This window comes from Zingiber officinale, chromosome 11B (assembly GCF_018446385.1).
Source record: "Zingiber officinale cultivar Zhangliang chromosome 11B, Zo_v1.1, whole genome shotgun sequence".
Taxonomy (NCBI): Eukaryota; Viridiplantae; Streptophyta; class Magnoliopsida; order Zingiberales; family Zingiberaceae; genus Zingiber; species Zingiber officinale.
Genome location: NC_056007.1, coordinates 52,494,850 through 52,513,523, shown reverse-complemented (window position 1 = coordinate 52,513,523; position 18,674 = coordinate 52,494,850). Strand labels below are relative to the sequence as shown.

General features: G+C 41.0%; 1 protein-coding gene across 1 annotated transcript; it reads right to left on the bottom strand.

Moving 5' to 3' along the window:
- Positions 1 to 3,969: 3,969 nt before the first annotated feature.
- Positions 3,970 to 4,407, bottom strand: LOC122033915. Its single transcript, XM_042593064.1, has one exon. It carries the CDS (start codon positions 4,405 to 4,407, stop codon positions 3,970 to 3,972), a length of 438 nt encoding a protein of 145 aa, XP_042448998.1.
- Positions 4,408 to 18,674: the final 14,267 nt, after the last annotated feature.

The following is an 18,674-nucleotide window of genomic DNA, read 5'->3' as shown; positions in this document are numbered from 1 at the left end:
TTTATGCGAAGCCCTTCGCAAATCCCGCTCGTCCAAGGTTCGCCGGATCTCAAGGTTGTCAAGTGTACAACCCTCTATGTGTATCCACACGAATAAATCGATGGAGAGAACCTCTAAAGATGTGCTAGCAACCTTAGAGGATCAGCAATGGTGGAGGAGAGGGAGAGAAGAAAGGTAGAAAGGAAGAAGAAGGAGGTTACCAAAACAAATGAACCTCACCCTTGAGTTAAGTGGCCGGCCACTTCAAGAAGGCTTTTAAACCTCCATGGGATATCAAGAGTCACAACACTTGATCTCCCTCATGAGGTGGCACGCACATGTGCTAGCCTTGATGATGTGGCACATCATAATTAGCCCACTCAAAGCCAACTCACAAATGAGATGGCAATGGTCAAGTCAAACTTGACCTTTCATTTTCCTCTCAAGTCAAGTCAAACTTGACCACTTCTCTCCCATGGTTGATCAAATCTAACCATTGGTTCAAGTCAATTTTAATTTAATGAATCTCTATTCATTAAATTAAATTGGCTCAATGAGTCTAAGTCCAAATTAGGCTCATTTAACACATGAACCAAATTGAGTCCAACTCAATTAGTTTACTTTGGATTACTCTTAATCCAATTTTGTTCATCACATGAACCTAATCCTCTTGGTTCATCAAATGAACCTAATCTCCATCTAATTGCCCTTTGTGTGTGACCCTATAGGTTCTTGTAACGTTGGCAATGCTCCTAAACTCATTTAGAATCATAAGTAATGAGCGGTATCCAACAACTCATCATTACTACCCAAGTTACAAGAATGTTGAGATCCAACATCACCTTGTGACTACTAATTGTGACTCTTCACAATATGTGACAATGTCCTTCTATCCTAGACATCTAGATTGATCAATGTCAGGCATAGACCGTGTCATCCTCTAATCAATCTAAATCTTAAACTCCAAGTATACTCACTCAATCAAATGAGCTCAACATCTCATATTGACTCATTTGGGAATGGCCATGCACTTAGTGGTCTCACTCTATCAAGAATAATGATGTCACTCCCGTCATATAGTAGGGATAGATCCCATCTATATCACTCACATCCCTCCGCATAATTTGTTACATACCCAGTAATCACCTTTATAGTCCACCCAGTTACGGGTGACGTTTGACGAAGCCAAAGTATGTAACTCCTTATGTAGGGAACCATGGTGACTTCAGGTCCAAGGACTAATAGTCATACTAATAGCCACATGAGAAAGTATATGACACTCATATAACGATCCATGATACTTTCTCATGGCAGGTCATTCAGTATATATTCTCCAATGCATACTCATGTGTCAACTTGATATCTCTATATCCATGACTTGTGAGATCAAGTTATCGAGTTGACGTACATGCTAGTCTCATCGCATTAACATTGTCCCTGAATGTTAATACTTGACTAGGAATGATTAAGAGTAGTGTTCCCTATATCATCTCACTATCGATTCAACCAATCGATTGATATAGGTAAGAACCTTCTTCTCATGGACGCTATTATACTTAGTTATTTGGCACCAATACAAGTAAGCATAATAACCATAAACGAATGCCTTTATATATACATAAGAATATGATACAACGAGTCTATACAACAATCATCAAATATTTGGCTCTAGGGCTCTAACTAACACGAGGCACAACCCACCGCTCGGACGGAGGTTCCAAGTCTTCTGGCGATGAAGTAACACTCACTAGGTGCAAGAGGCGCCCACGGAAAATCCACCCCACTCTGCCACCTCGGCGGTGGGGGTCGCTGAGAGGGTCAGCACCTCTTCTCCCATGACCCTCCCTGCAACGGCGAAGGTTACTTCATTCGACCAGACCCCGTCTCTGGCGGAGCTGCCACTAGAGACCCTTGCTACCCAGCCGGTCGCATCTCTACCGCCGACCCAACGGAGACCTTTGCAGTCCAGGATCGACCCCTGCGTCTACTATCGCTCCTGGTTCGGTGGCCTCCTTCTCGTCGGACCCGAGTGGCTGGTGATCCTTGGCGGCGGTCCTCAACCTTCCAACAGACGACTACCTCGAGCAGTGCGCCCATCCGAATATCCCCGAGCATAAGATTCTGATCCATGGGCCACTTGTCAATTTTTGGGAGGATGCGAGGGCCCGAGCGGCAACGATATCACCAGGGGCGCTCGGCAATAGCCACCTGTAGATGTCCACCGGGGTATGTATTTCATCAATTCATAATTTACCTCCGATCAGCGCTTAACATTTGCCTGTTTATCTGCAGTACTAGGTGGAGAGCGTGGCCATGTGCCAGCGGCTCACTTTTGTGGAGGAGGAGCTGAAGAAGCTCAAGATCTTGAGCGGTGCCTCTTCCTACTAGGGGCCATCGGTCGTTGAGTTAAGGGTTGATCTGGAGAAGGCCTAGAAGCTCCTGGAGGTCAAGTAGAAGAAGTCTGCTGATCAAGAAGTCCGACTGGACCATCTTGAGGCGCAGGTGAAGACTTATGATAAAAAGATCGAGCTGACCACGACAAGGAAGAAATGAGCCATCACCGATCTGGAGCTAAAGAACCAGGAGGCTAGGTGGCTCTCCCAGAAGCTCAAAGAAGCCAAGGACTACTTGATCACTGAGCGGGACTGCCGCACGGCCGGAGAAGCCTCTCTGAAGGGGCAGCTCAAGGGTGCCGAGGACGCCTTGGAGGCCTCCTGCTCGGCTCTAGTGACCTACCAGGAAGCTGAGCTAGCTAGGCTTGAAGCGCTGAAGCAAGCTTACCTTCACTCGGACTAGTTCACCGACAAGGTTGTCCAGCGGATTGTCCGCGTCTTCGAGATGGCCTTCGACGGGACGCTTCAATAGCTCAAGGTGAACGACCACCTTCCCTCCGAGACGACGGACAACATCATCAGTCGTAGCAAATTGAACGACTCGATGCCTGATGATATTTTTTATTATATAGAGTGAGGTCGAGTGTTTGTCTTGTAAAAGTTTTTTTTGAAGTCTCATTGTATGCCAGTCGGTTGGTGGATCTTCTTTTTGATTAATGAATTATCTGCCCGCTCGGCGGGCTTTCTTCTTAAAATGTTCCTCATTTGTTTGCGTGTCTGGCCCTGATCCTTCTGTTCAGTTATAATCATTGTCTATCTTTATGATTCATGCTCTTGGGTTTAAGATCGTCGCTTGACCTTCGATGGAGACATGAGTTTAACGTCACCACTTGACGATTTGACGAAGTTATGGGTGTAAGGTTGTCGCTCGATCGTCGATGGAGATAGGGGTTTCACGTCACCGCTCGACGATTTGACGAAGTCGTGGGTTTAAGGTTGTCGCTTGACCGTCGATGGAGACAGTAGTTTAACGTCACCGCTTGACGATTTGACGAAGTCATGGATTTAAGGTCCTCGCTCGACCATCAATGGAGACAGGGGTTTAACGTCGTCGCTCGAAGATTTGATGAAGTCATGGGTTTAAGGTCGTCGCTCGACTGTCAATGGAGACAGGGGTTTAACTTCGTCGCTCGATAATTTGACGAAGTCATGGGTTTAAGGTCGTCGCTCGACTGTCGATGGAGACAGGGGTTTAACGTTATTACTCGATGATTTGACGAAGTCATGGATTTAAGGTCGCTGTTCGACTGTCGATAGAGACAGGGTTTAACATCACCGCTCAACAATTTGATAAAGTCGTGGGTTTAAGGTCGCAGCTCGACCGTCGATGGAGACAGGGGTTTAATGTCGCCGCTCGACGATTTGACAAAGTCATGGGTTTAAGGTCACCGCTCGACCATCGATGGAGAGAGGGGTTTAATGTCGCCGCTAGAGAATTTGTTGTGTTGTTTGGCAAAAAGTTCGGAATTTGAATTCTTTATTTCTGCCCTACATACAAGGAACACAGGGATATAAGGATACATTGATTATTACATCGGCGCACCTCTCACCCAACTCAGTAAGGCTGAAGATGGTTTGTGCTCTACGGTCGCTCAAGTCATCGTCCGTCCTCATCCTCCAAGTAGTAGGCCCCTGATCGGAGTTTCTCCACAACCTTGAAGGGTCCGGCCCAGGGGGCCTCTAGCTTAGTGACATCACCGATCGACTTTATTTTCTTCCATACCAAATCGCCGACCTTGAACGACCTTGGGATCACCCTCCGATTGTAGTTTTGCTTCATTCTCTGGTGGTAGGCCATCAATCGGACGGCGGCTTTAACATGTGATTCATCCACCAAGTCCAGCTCTAGCAGCCTCCGCTCGACGTTATCTTCATGGTAGTGTTGTAGCCGATCGGACTCAACTCTGACTTCGACGGGGATCACTGCTTCGTTGTCATACACTAGGTGGAAAGGAGTTGCCCTGGTCCCTTCCTTAGGAGTCATGCAGAGCGCCCACAGCACGCTAGGGAGTTCATCGACCCAACTGCCTCCCATATGATCGAGCCGAGCGCGCAGGACTCGAAGGATTTCTCGATTGGCGACCTCTGCTTACCCATTGCTCTGAGGGTAGGCTACTGAGGTGAAGGCTTACTGAATGTCATATCCTCTGCACCATTCTTTGAGCCCCTGACCGGTAAACTACCTTCCATTATCTAAGATGAGCTGGCAGGATGCCGAACCGATAAATGATATGTTGCCAGATGAACTTCATGATCATCTGTTCAGTTATTCTTGCCAGCGACTCAGCTTCGACCCATTTGGAGAAGTAATCAACTGCAACGAGCAGGAACTTCCACTATGCTAATGCCATGGGGAATGACCCAACAATGTCCATGCTGTTGGCGCTACTCCGAATTCTGTTCTGTTTCACCTGTACAAAAACTTATACAAGCATAGAACTTTTCTTAGCAACCCATGTGTTTTTCAAAAGTTAAACTTGGATTGCAAATGAAACTTAACATTATTAATCCAAGTTCAACCCATGTTTCATCAGAAGTTAAACTATATTACAGAAGTTGATTAAATATCTATTTTAAGGATTGGCTTCCAAGTCGTTGGTGAGGCACTCGGCCTTCTTGGGTATGGGATCATCCACCACTTCCTAGTCAAAGCCTTTCAAAGAAATTGAATATTTAAACTCCTTACAGTAAATCCTAGGTTAAACTACAGAGACCTCAATCAAAGCACAAGATCGCTAGCCTCTTGTGTTGGTACTTCAGGATCCATACAAAGGAAAAATAAACTAGTACACAGCGGAAAAAATTAACTAATTATGCCTTTCTTTGTAGCTTAAAGACCTCTTGATCTTCTACTGTATTCCTCTCCTTCTCTTGGATGTCATGTGGGCGACGATCTACTAAGATGCAAAAACCACCCAAGTCCTTCTTTCTTCCAAGACTTTCGGCCACCAAGGGATCAAAGCTAAGAACACCACCTCTTGTTCTTCTTTCTTCCTTGCAACCCGCCGGCCATAAGATGGTTAAAGCCTCTTGATGCCGCCGGCCTTAGGTGAGAAAGCAAAGGGAGAATAAAAGTATGAGGGGGTCGGCCACAAGGAGAATAGAAGAGGAATAGAAATTGTGTAGATGATTTTTCTCTAAGGCACTATCTATCCTCTTTTATAATCCTTGGTAATGGCTAAAAAAGGAAAGATTTTATCAACGATTAAAATCTTTCTTTTAAATTTCCTATTGTGGATGGCTACAAAAGGAAAGTTTTAAAATTAAAAATCTCTCTTTTAAACATTGTAGATGGCTACAAAAAGGAAAGATTTTTAAAATTAAAACCTCTTTTAAATCATGGTTACAAAAAAGGAAAATTTTAACAAAAATAAAATATCTCTTTTAAACCATTGTAGATGGCTACAAAAGGAAAGATTTTTTTAAATTTAAAGCTCTCTTTTAATCAACAATACACCATATAAATAATATTATTTCCTAACTTATCGGGCCTATTGATTTAATAAATAAATCTCACCCTTTGATAAATTAAAGAAATAAATACTAAGTACATGTGCTTGTTATTATATCGGGATTAAGAGTACGCACATCCATAATAATAGAGGTTTTGTTCTTTTATGCAGTCAGTATAAAAGGAACAACCTCAAATGGTCCTGCTCTATACACACATAGTGTACTAGTGTAATTTTATAGTCAAGATAAACTAGCACCAAATTACACTACAACCATTCCAATGGTTTTGTCTCAATCCATCTTGGTTGTGACCTTCTATTTATAATCTATAAGGAACTGATAACATGATTTTCTATGTGGCACCACACACCATGTTATCTATAATATAAATTAAATGGACAACTGCATTTAGCTAAATGTAGATATTTGACCAATGTGATTCTCATTTCAAAATAAATGTTTATACAAAAAGCTAGGCTTTTAGTATACATTCTAACAATCTCCCACTTATACTAAAAGACTATACTGCCATATATGGTACCATACATCTGATCCCCATCCCCTCAAGATGCCCATCAAAAGCTCTCGCCGGAAGGGCCTTAGTGAAAGGATCTACCAGGTTATCTTCTAATGCAATCTTGGTGACAACAACTTCTCCTCGCTTTACGATGTCTTGTATCAAGTGGTACTTACGCTTAATGTGTTTACTTGCCTTATAGGCTCGTGGTTCCTTCGAGTTTGCTACTGCACCACTATTATCACAATAAATTGTGATAATTTTGGGCAAACCAGGAATCACATCTAAGTCCATCAAGAAGTTTCTGAGCCATACAACTTCTTTGGCTGCCTCAGAGGCTGCCACATACTCATCTTCCATGGTGGAGTCCAAAACACATTTCTGCTTAACACTCCTCCATGTTATGGCTCCACCTCCCAAAGTAAACATATACCCTGAGGTCGACTTACTATTGTCCCTATTACATAGTTCTTTTTTAAAAATCAAGCATTGGTGCTAACAATGACCTTCTGATCTTTGAGACTATAAAATAAACCACCTTTCATTCCTTTAGGATAACCCATAAACAAGCGAACTTCTGTACATGATTCCAACTTATCAGCGTCTCCCTTCAGCACATGTGCTGGACTACCCCAAATCCGAATATGTTTCAGACTAGGTTTACGCTCATTCCACAATTCTGTGGGAGTAGAGGTTACTGAATTAGAAGGCACCAAGTTCAAAATGTTCACTGCCGTTTCCAGAGCATATCCGCAAAACGAATTTGGTAATTCTGAATAACTCATCATTGATCTAATCATTTCCATAAGAGTTATATTCCTTCGTTCTACAACACCATTTTGTTGGGTATACCAGGTGCAGACAGTTGGGATTGAATCCTGGCCTCTGATAAGTAACTCCTAAACTCTCCTAAGAGGTACTCGCCACCACGATTAGACCATAGTGTCTTTATACCTTTACCATGACGTTTCTCCACATCAGCCTTGTATTCTTTGAATTATCAAAGCACTCAGACTTGCGTTGCATCAAGTAAATGTACCCATATCTCAAATAGTCATCTATAAAAGAGATAAACTATTCGAAACCACCTCTTGCCTGGATAGACATATGACCACACAAATTAGAATGAACCAGTTCCAACACATCTTTGGCTCTATACCCCTTGGCCTTAAAAGGTCGCTTGGTCATTTTACCTTCCAAGCAAGATTCGCAAGTTGGAAAGTTTTCCAACACTAATGAACCCAAGAGTCCATCGGCTATTAGCCTTTGAATCCAACTCAAGTTAATATGGCCAAGCCTTAGATGCCAAAGATATGTTTGGTTTATTTTCGAAGGTTGCTTTCTCTTATTAGAATTAGAAGATGTGTTATTAATTTCTATTTGTTGTATTGTGAGTGTTATTGGATTTAGAGTATATAAATTACCAACCAATGTACCAGAACAGATAACTACCCTATTTTTCTTGACAACTACTTTGTCATCAAAAGAAACAGAATATCCATCCATAAATAGTTTAGAAACTAAAATCAAGTTCTTTCTAAAACATGGTACATAAAGATAATTTCTCAAAATCAATGTTTTATTTCTATCAAAAGATAAATAAACATCTCCCACTGCAACAACCACCACTTTTGTAGCATTGCCCATATAGACGGAATCTCCCCTTCATGTAGTCGTCGAGTTTCCTGGAGCCCCTGCAATGAATTGCAGACATGATCAGTGGCTCCCGTATCTACACACCAGGTACCGGTAGATAACACTACTAAACATGTTTCAACCACTAGAGAATAAGTTATACCTTTATTGTTCTCCTTTCTGCGAGGACAGTCCACTTTCCAATGTCCAGACTGCTTGCATGTGAAACACTTGCCCTTTGGCTTCTTCACACTTGCATGTGGCCCAGCTCCTAGAGATAAATTCACTTTCTTTGCTGAACCAACTTGTTTCTTTTTTCTTCTTTCTGTCTTTCAGCTTAGAAGCGGAAACATTTTCAGCAATGTGAATTTGAGAACTTTGATGAAATAACTCTTCTGCTGCTTGAAGTTCTGTCAGAAGTTCCGCCAACGAATAAACCCTTTTGTTCATGTTGTAGTTCAGGCGGAACTACTCTAAACTTTTAGGCAGCGTTTGGAGAATGATATCGACCTGGGTTTCCCCATGATTTTTGCTCCAAGGACTTCCATCTCATTCAAAAGCTATCATTTTGAGGATATGATCCCTTACGGGTGTCCCCTCAGTCATGGTGGTCGTTATCAAGTTTCTCATAGCCTCCTACCTAGCAGCCCAATTCTGGTGTCCGAAGAGTTCCTTGAGATTATGCATCATGTCATAAGCGGTAGGCATGGTCTGATGTTGATGTTGCAACACATTTGACATAGAAACCAAAATGTAACATCGCGCCATCTCATCTGCCCTGACCCATTTCTTATGATACTCAATCTCCTTTTCACTAGAATCGCTATTAGGCAGGCTTGGACAGATCTCAAAAAGTACGAACTTGTAACCTTCAGCAATTAAGACAATGTCCAAGTTTTGTTTCAAATCAATGTAATTGGGACCAGTAAGTTTATTTTCTTTCAATATAACAGCAAGAGGATTGAAAGCCATTTGAAATCCTAAGAATCACAAAATATTTGGTCAAAACTTTAGAATTTAAAATAATATTTATTCCTCAAACAATATCATTTAAATTCATCAACACCTCAAAACAACGTGAATTTTGTATGCCACGATAGTGTGGACGTATACAAATTCAAACATTTGTAAGAGGGGGTTTCAATTTTATTATCTTGTCAACCTAACTTTATGACAAATAAAATTAATAGTTGATTTTTCTTCGGTCACACAAATAATAGCAGTGACTCCGATGGGGAGGATACTATTAAATGCGCCTAAGTGTATACCATTACTTGATACTTAGTTCATTAAATAGGATTGTGCCCCTTCAGATGGAGAAGATCACACAAACCTAAATAATTTCCTATAATCATCCATAAAGGGAGTTTGATATAGTGATCCATAAACAAACTCATCCGATGTGGAGGAAGACACTCAAAGTCAACGCGCAAGTTTGAATGCATCACTTACAAACCAGTAATAGAGACCATGGAATTTAAATAATTCCTCTCCCACTTAGTTTTTTAAAATGAGGAATTTTAACATGCACACACACACAGCACATATAAATAGCATAAAAGGAAATAAATATGAAAATAATTTTCCAACTATTATGACCTCATCCATAGCTGCCCTCTGTGTGCCACTAACCCTAGCCGCCACCAACGGGTCATGTCATCGTGTCTATCTTGCTTCCTTTTAAGCTGCACCTCTGGTCCTCAAATAGCACCATGCCTCGTAAGGATACGATCCACGATAAAAATAAAATTTACATTTATCGATCTTAAATTCTATAAGGGAATGTACATGTAATCTAGATTGAACAGAATGTAAAATCCTAAAACTAATATAGCTCCTGTTGTATTTAATAATTACAATCATGTACACACATAAAATACTCTCGACATGCCCAAGGGTCCAAATCACACACAAACACAATAGGGCCATAATAGTTGGAACTAGGATGTCTGCAACCACAGAGTTAATCTATTTGCACATCCTACTATTATCCTGCCTAAATTTATGTATGAAAAGTGCATAATTTAACTAAAAACCAAACACACATAGGCAGAAAACTAACTCTGATACCAATTATTGGCGCTACTCGGAATTCCGTTCTATTTCCCCTGTACAAAAATTTGTACAAGCACAGAACTTTTCCTAGCAACCCATGTGCTTTTCAAAAGTTAAACTTGGATTGCAAACGAAACTTAACATTACTAATCCAAGTTCAACCCATGTATTCATCAGAAGTTAAACCATATTACAAAATTTGATTAAATATCTATTTCAAGGATTGACTTCCAGGTCGTTGGAGAGGCACTCGGCCTTCTTGGGTATGGGATCATCCACCACTTCCTAATCAAAGCCTTTCAAAGAAATTGAATATTTAAACTCCTTATAGTAAACCCTAGGTTAAGCTACAGAGACCTCAATCAAAGCATAAGATCGCTAGCCTCTTGTGTTGGTACTTCAGGATTCATACAAAGGAAAAATAAACTAGTACACAGCGGAAACAATTAACTAGTTATACCTTTCTGTGTAGCTTAAAGACCTCTTGATCTTCTGCTGTATTCTTCTCCTTCTCTTGGATGTCGTGTGGGCGACGATCTACCAAGACGCAAAAACCACCCAAGTCCTTCTTTCTTCCAAGACTTTCTCCCACCAAGGGATCAAAACTAGGAACATCACTTCTTGTTCTTCTTTCTTCCTTGCAACCCGCCGGCCCCAAGATGGTTGAAGCCTCTTGATGCCACCGACCTTAGGTGAGAAAGAAAAGGGAGAATAAGAATATGAGGGGGTCGGCCACAAGGAGAATAGAAGAGGAATAGAAATAGTGTATATGATTTTTCTCTAAGGCACCATCTATCCTCTTTTATAATCCTTGGTAATGGCTAAAAAGGAAAGATTTTATTAACAATTAAAATCTCTCTATTAAATTTCCTATTGTGGATGGCTACAAAAGGAAAGTTTTAAAATTAAAATTTTCTCTTTTAAACATTATAGATGGCTAAAAAAGGAAAGATTTTTAAAATTAAAACTTCTCTTTTAAATCATGGTTACAAAAAAGGAAAGTTTTAACAAAAATAAAATCTCTCTTTTAAACCATTGTAGATTACTACAAAAGGAAAGATTTTTTTTTAAATTTAAAACTCTCTTTTAAAACCATGTGGATGGCTTCAAAAAAGAAAAGTTTTTAAAATTTAAAATCTCTCTTTTAAAACATTGTAGATGGCTACAAAAAGAAAGATTTAAAAAATTAAAACCTCACTTTTAAACCCATCTTGGCCGGCCCTTTGCTTGGGCACCAAGCAAGGGGTGGTCGGCCCCATGCTTGGGCACCAAGCAAGGATGTAGCCGGCCATAAGGATGACTTGGGTGGATGCGAGGCTTTATACATAGAGGCTACAATAGGGACATAGAGGAGAAATTGGTTTTGGCCTCCTGATGAGCTTGAGCTTCCTGTCTTCGACCCGAACACTCAACTCAAGTTCATCAATAATAACTCATACCACTAAAGAGTTAATTATTGAACTACCGCACCAATCCCATATTACATTATGGGCTCCTTATTATCATGAGTGCATTAATCTCCATGTGTTTAAGATATCGAATGTCCATTAATTAAATGAGTTACTGACAACTCACTTAATTAACATCTAGCTCCAAGAGTAGTACCACTCAACTTCATTGTCATATCAGAACTAAGTCCACCAGCAGGGTTTACATGACAATCCTTATGAGCTCCTCAAGGGGCATCATCATCCTAATAAATAGGACACAGTTTCCTTCTATAATCAACAACACACCATATAAATAATATTATTTTTCAACTTATCGGGCCTATTGATTTAACGAATAAATCTCATCCTTTGATAAATTAAAAAAATAAATACTAAGTACATGTGATTGCTATTATATCGGGATTAAGAGTATGCACATCTATAATAACAGAGATTCTGTTCTTTTATGCAGTCAGTATAAAAGGAACAACCTCAAATGGTCCTGCTCTATACACACATAGTGTACTAGTGTAATTTTATAGTCAAGATAAACTAGTACCAAATTACACTACAACAATTCTAATGGTTTTGTCTCAATCCATCTTGGTTGTGAGCTTCTATTTATAATATATAAGGAACTAATAACATGATCTTCTATGTGACACTACTCACCATGTTATCTACAATATAAATTAAATGGACAACTGCATTTAACTAAATGCAGACATTTGGCAAATATGATTCTTATTTCAAAATAAATGTTTATACAAAAAGCTAGGCTTTTAGTATACATTCTAACACATGCCCCACTGGTTGAACGGCCAAGAGACTGTGGACGCCTTCATCTCCTCGGTCGGCCGGTGTGTGAGGTTGTGATACTTTTGGCAGGACAGACAGGTGGCCACCGTCCAGGCGGCATCCTCTTGGAGGGTCGGTCAGAAGTATCCAGCCAATAGAATTTTTCTTGCCAGTGAGCGGCCGCCCGAATGTCCTCCGTAGGACCCTTGATGTACCTCCCGCGGTATGTAATCAGCATCCTCCGATCTGACGCATTTAAATAGAGGCCTAGAGAAGGCCTTCTTATAGAGCTGATCCTCGATCAGGGTGAACCGAGTAGCTCTCCTCCTCAATATGCGAGCCTCCTCTTGATTGGACGGTGTCGCTCCTGACCGCAAGAATTCCACTAGAGTCGTTCTTCGGTCACTTGGAAAGGAGAGTCCCTCCATTTGGTCGACATGAGCCACTAAAGATACCTACTCGATCGGCTGTGCTATGACGATCGGCGATAGCGAACTGGCTAGTTTGGCCAGCTCGTCCGTGGCTTAGTTCTTTGATCGGGGGATTTTATGTATAAGTATATGACGACCTCCCGAAAGTTGGCCTTTAGCTTTTCGAAGGCTTCGGCGTAGAGCTTGAGTTGCACATTACTTATCTCGAATGTCCCGGTCAGCTACTGAGTGGCCAATTAAGAGCCCGAGTGGATGAGAACCTTGATGGCTCCAACGTGTCGGGCCCACTGCCCGGCCGAGTGGATGAGTCATCCACATATATCCTCCAAATGGCTTCTGACTCAGGATTTTGCACCTCAGTAATGAAAACCGTCAAGGATTGCGCTTTGATGGCCATCTGGGGATGATATTGGATGTCGAACTCACTGAGTTTCGTCGTCCATTTGATAAGCCGACTGGACGCCTCTGGATTGAGGAGTGTTAGTTAGAGCCCTAGAGTCAATCATTTGATAATTGTATTATGGACTTATTGTATCATATTCTTATATAAATAAAGGCATTTGTTTTGGTTATTATACTAACTTGTATTGGTGCCAAATAAACTAAGTATAATAGCGTCCTTGAGTAGAAGGTTCTCACCAATATCAATCGGTTAGTTGAACCGACAGTGAGATGATATAGGGAACACTACTCTTAATCATTCCTAGTCGAGTATTAACATTCAGGGACAATGTTAATGCAATAAGACTAGCATGTAGGTCAACTCGATGACTTGATCTCACAAGTCATGGATATAGAGATATCAAGTTGACACATGGGTATGCATTGGAGAATGTATACTGAATGACCCGCCATGAGAAAGTATCATGGATCGTTATATGAGTGTCATATACTTTCTCATGTGACTATTAGTATGACTATTAGTCCTTAGACCTGAAGTCACCATGGTTCCCTACATAAGAAGTTATGTACTTTGGTTTCGTCAAACGTCACCCGTAACTGGGTGGACTATAAAGGCGATTACTGGGTATGTAACGAATTATGCAGAGGGATGTGAGTGATGTAGATGGGATCTATCCCTCCTATATGACGGGAGCGACATCGATATTCTTGATAGAGTGAGACCACGAAGTGCATGGCTATGCCCAAATGAGTCAATATGAGATATTGAGCTCATTTGATTTAGTGAGTCTACTTGGAGTTTAAGATTTAGATTGGTCAGAGGATGACACGGTCTATGCCTCACATTGATCAATCTAGATGTCTAGGATAGAAGGACACTTGTCATATATTGTGAGGAGTCACAATTATTAGTCACAAGGTGATGTTGGATCTCGACATTCTTGTAACTTGGGTAGTAATGATGTGTTGCTAGATACCGCTCATTACTTATGCTCCTAAATGGGTTTAGGGGCATTGCCAACGTTATAAGAACCTATAGGGTCACACACTAAGGGAAATTAGATGGAGATTAGGTTCATATGATGAACCAAAAGGATTAGATTCATTTGATGAATCAAATTGGATTAAGAGTAATCCTAATTGGGCTAATTGAGTTGGACTCAAGTTGATTCATGTGTTTAATGAGTCTAATTTAGATTATGATTCATTGAATCAATTTAATTAAATGAATTAGATTCATTATATTAAATTAGCTTGAATTAAATGGTTGGTTTAGATTAACCATGAGAGAGATTAAGTCAAGTTTGACTTGACTTGAGAGGAAGAGGAAAAGTCAAGTTTGACTTGACTTTATGCCACATCATAAGTGAGTTGGCAAGATGTGGACCAATGATGATGCTCCACATCATCATGGTTACTTAAGTGAGATGCCACCTTATGGAGGTTACAATTCTTCACTTTAATGGCCTCCACATTAATTGTGATTAATGTGAAGGGGGGTTACACATCTTATGGTGGCCGGCCACTTTTGTGTGTGGATGAAAAATTCATTTTTCATTCAATTGTATTCATTCACATATTCTTCCTCCTAGTGCTCTCTCTTCTTTCTCTTCCTCTCCTCATCTTGCTGAACCCTACTAAGGTGCTAGCACACTTTAGTTTGGTGATCTCCTTCTTGTGTTCGTGTGGATACTTCTAGAGGGTTGTCTACTTTGACAATCTCAAGATCCGGCAAACCGTTGGACTAGCGGGATAGCGAAGGGCATCGCATCGAGGGTAACACTCTTATCTAGTGTGGATCTAGATTTTGTAAACTCATACTCGTATTTTGTTTTCATTTTTCTTCACAAGGATCTATGTGGCGGGGGTTTCGGGGTTTCCGCGACGCGGAAAAGCAGTTTTCGCGGCCCGAAAAACCCAACAGTGGTATCAGAGCCACGTGCGAAGACTTGTATGAGTTTAATTTGATTTTTTTATGAAAAATATAGGTTCTGTGATATTCTATAATTTTATGATTTTTAGAGTTTTTATGGGTATTTTTCTCGTAGAAGCGAAGCACAAGTGTCTCGACACTTGTAGGCTTCGACTACCGAGAAGTTTTTTTCCAAAACGGCAAGGTTTCGCCCCAAATATTTTTGGGACAGCGGGCTAAGGCGCTATTGGATCGCTAAGAGACACTCGCGATGGTTAGATCGTGGGTAGGGGCGCTGCCCCTGGCCCCGCAAGGGGATTCGTTCCACGATTGCGCCCGAAAATCGCTAAACGGGACCGCCGGGAATTTTTACTCGTAAAAATTGTAAAAATTGATATTAAAATTGCTGCAAAAAATTATAGAAAATACATAATTTAGAATTATGTATAATTTGTGATAGTCATAGCCCAAAAAAAGACCCAATTGGATTGGTATATTTTGTGTTGTAATTCATAATACGGCCTGCGTACCGTCATGTGATTGTGTGTGCTGTATTTTTGATACGCGACCTGCACGTCATTCCTTTCTCTTTTATTCTTGTTGTAAATTAGTTTAGACTCGAATGTAACTCGAGTTTCAAAATTTTATTGTACAAAAATGGAGCCGTGGAAGGTCCACTCGAGACGGAGTTACGAGGAGGGCGCGAGCAACACAAGGTGGTCAAAGGGAGGAGCTTGAGAAGCTGTTGACCCTAGGTTGACCATCCGATCTTCTCATTGGCTTGAGAAGATCGTAGTAGGGCCATGACTAATCACAAATTAATTTAATTAATTGCTTGTGTATATGTGATGCATGATTAAGTAATTAATTAGTGCCTAACGATTATATTAGATCTAAGTCGTGCACATGATGCACCCTTTCGATTAGATTAGATCTATCGAGTATATGATACGCATCATCGTTTAGATTTGATCTAAATCATGTAAACTCTAATGCCTACCGTGCCGTGATACCTATCACTACCTCGATCACATGTGTTGTTGAATCTGCCAAAGAAGAGTAACATATATTATCTTGGTAGGGTACGGAGGGACAATCTTGGTCCCGCTTATCAACGCATGGGCGAATACAAGCTCAATTAGATTGAGTATTCCTAGTTAACTCGGTTGGATCGAGTACAACTATAGGCATTCTTCCAATGGTTGGAAAGATAGGACATAAATCACATTTATATTAATTCTTGGGCGTATTAGCCAAAGCTAACTCAAGTTTTAATATAACTGTGGATAATGATCCTATAAACAAGAGTTGCATAGAGATGTAATTGATAAATCGTTACCTACCGATCATACTAAATCTTGGGCGTATTAGCCAAAGCTAACTCAATGGTTAGTATGATGTGGATCATGTCCCACATAAATTATAGAATTTAGTGGGAGCATCATTTAGTTAAAAGCCTAATTAAATGATTTAAAAGAATATGATATTTATTTCCTGCATTTTTCTGTTGTAGATAACCATGACGTCAAATACGAACACTTTCTCCCTGCGATCTGTTCTTGAGAAGGACAAGCTCAACGGAGCAAATTTCCTGGACTAGTACAGGAATTTGAGAATTGTTCTCACCCAGGAACATAAATAGCACGTTCTGGAGCAGCCCATTCCAGAGGCTCCTCCTGCCAATGCCCCGCGAGCTGACAAAGATGCTTATAAGAAGCATCAAGATGACGCATTAGATGTGTCCTGTCTAATGCTCGCGACCATGAACTTTGAGCTTCAGAAGCAACACGAGTTAATGGGCGCTTACGATATGGTTGAACATCTTCGTCAACTGTATCAAGGACAAGCGAGGCATGAGAGATTTGAGATCTCAAGGGCACTGTTTCAGTGCAAGATGTCAGATAGGGCTCCCGTAGGCCCATATGTACTCAAAATGATTGGGTACATAGAAAACCTATAGAGGTTGGGATTCCCGCTGGCCAAGAGCTGGCCACTGACCTGATCTTGTAATCCTTGCCGGATAGCTATAGTCAGTTCGTTTTAAACTACAATATGAACGAAATTGATAAGCCACTGCCCGAGCTGCTCAGTATGTTAAGAACTTCTAAGCTAAACCTTAAGAAGGCTAAGCCCCACACTGTTCTGATGGTTCAGAAACACAAGGGCAAGGGCAAGCCCAAAGGCAAGGGAAAGTCCCAAGCCAAGGGCAAAGGCAAGGAACTGAAGCCTAAAGGAGGGGTCGCCAAGGATGCTACCTGCTTCCACTGCGGTCAGAACGGGCACTGGAAGAGGAACTGCAAGGTGTACCTGGAAGATCTTAAGAAGAAGCGAAGTGAGACTTCCATTTCAGGTATATATGTTATATAAGTCAATCTATCTATTTATTCATCATGGGTATTAGATACCAGATGTGCATCTCACATTTGTACTAATGTGCAGGCGCTGAGAAATAGCAGGGCATTGGCGAAGGGCGAGGTGCTGCTGTTGCTGTAGGAACTTATTTTCTATCTCTGCCCTCTGGGCTTGTATTAGAGTTGGATGATTGTTGTTATGTGCCGGCATTAACTAAGAACATAATTTTAGTTTCTTGTTTGGACAATAAAGGTTTCTCTTTTATTATAAAGGACAAATGTTGTTCTGTTTATTTAAAAGATATGTTCTATTATAGTGCACCTCTGATGAACGGACTCTACATTCTAGACCTTGAAAGCCCTATCTATACCATAAATACCAAGAGGTTCAAGTCAAATGACCTGAACCAAACCTATCTCTGGCACTGTCGCTTAGGTCATATAAATGACAAGCGCTTATCCCAGTTCCATAAGGATGATTTGCTGGACTCATTTGATTTTGAATCTTCTGAGACGTGCGAGTCATGCCTACTAGGCAAGATGACCAAGACTCCCTTTAGTGGGCACAGTGAGAGAGCGACTGACTTGTTAGGTCTTATACATAGTGATGTATGTGGCCCTTTCAATGTCGCTGCTAGAGGCGATTATAGGTACTTCATCACATTTACTAAAGACTTCAGTAGATATGGTTATGTGCACTTGATGACACATAAGTCAGAATCCTTTGAAAAGTTCAAAGAATTCAAGAATGAAGTACAGAACCAACTTGGCAAGAGTATTAAGATAGTTCGATCAGATCGATGTGGAGAATACCTTAGCCATGAGTTTCGTGACTATCTAGCTGAGTGTGGGATTGTATCTCAACTCACTCCTCCTGGAACACCATAGCGGAATGGTGTATCCGAAAGGAGGAATCGTACCCTATTAGATATGGTACGATCTATGATGAGTCACACAGATCTTCCGACATACCTTTGGGGCTATGCTCTTGACACGACAGCTTTTATACTCAACCGAGTTCCATCCAAGGCCGTGATAAAGACACCATATAGGATATGGACTGGGAGAGATGCCCAAGTGTCTTTCATGAGGATTTGGGGTTGTGAGGCTTACGTTCGACGTCAAGTCTCAGACAAGTTTGGACCCAAATCCGACAAGTGCTACTTTATTGTATATCCCAAGGAAACTAAGGGATATTACTTCTACATTCCCAGTCAGCACAAGGTAGTTGTGGCAAAGACTGGGGTCTTTCTAGAAAGGGACTTTGTTTCTAGAAAGACTAGTGGGAGCACGTTCGATCTTGAAGAAGTTCGAGATG

Coding starts and splice junctions, on each gene's coding strand:
- LOC122033915 (XM_042593064.1), bottom strand. CDS start 4,407: ATGGGAGGCAGTTGGGTCGATGAACTCCCTAGCGTGCTGTGGGCGCTC.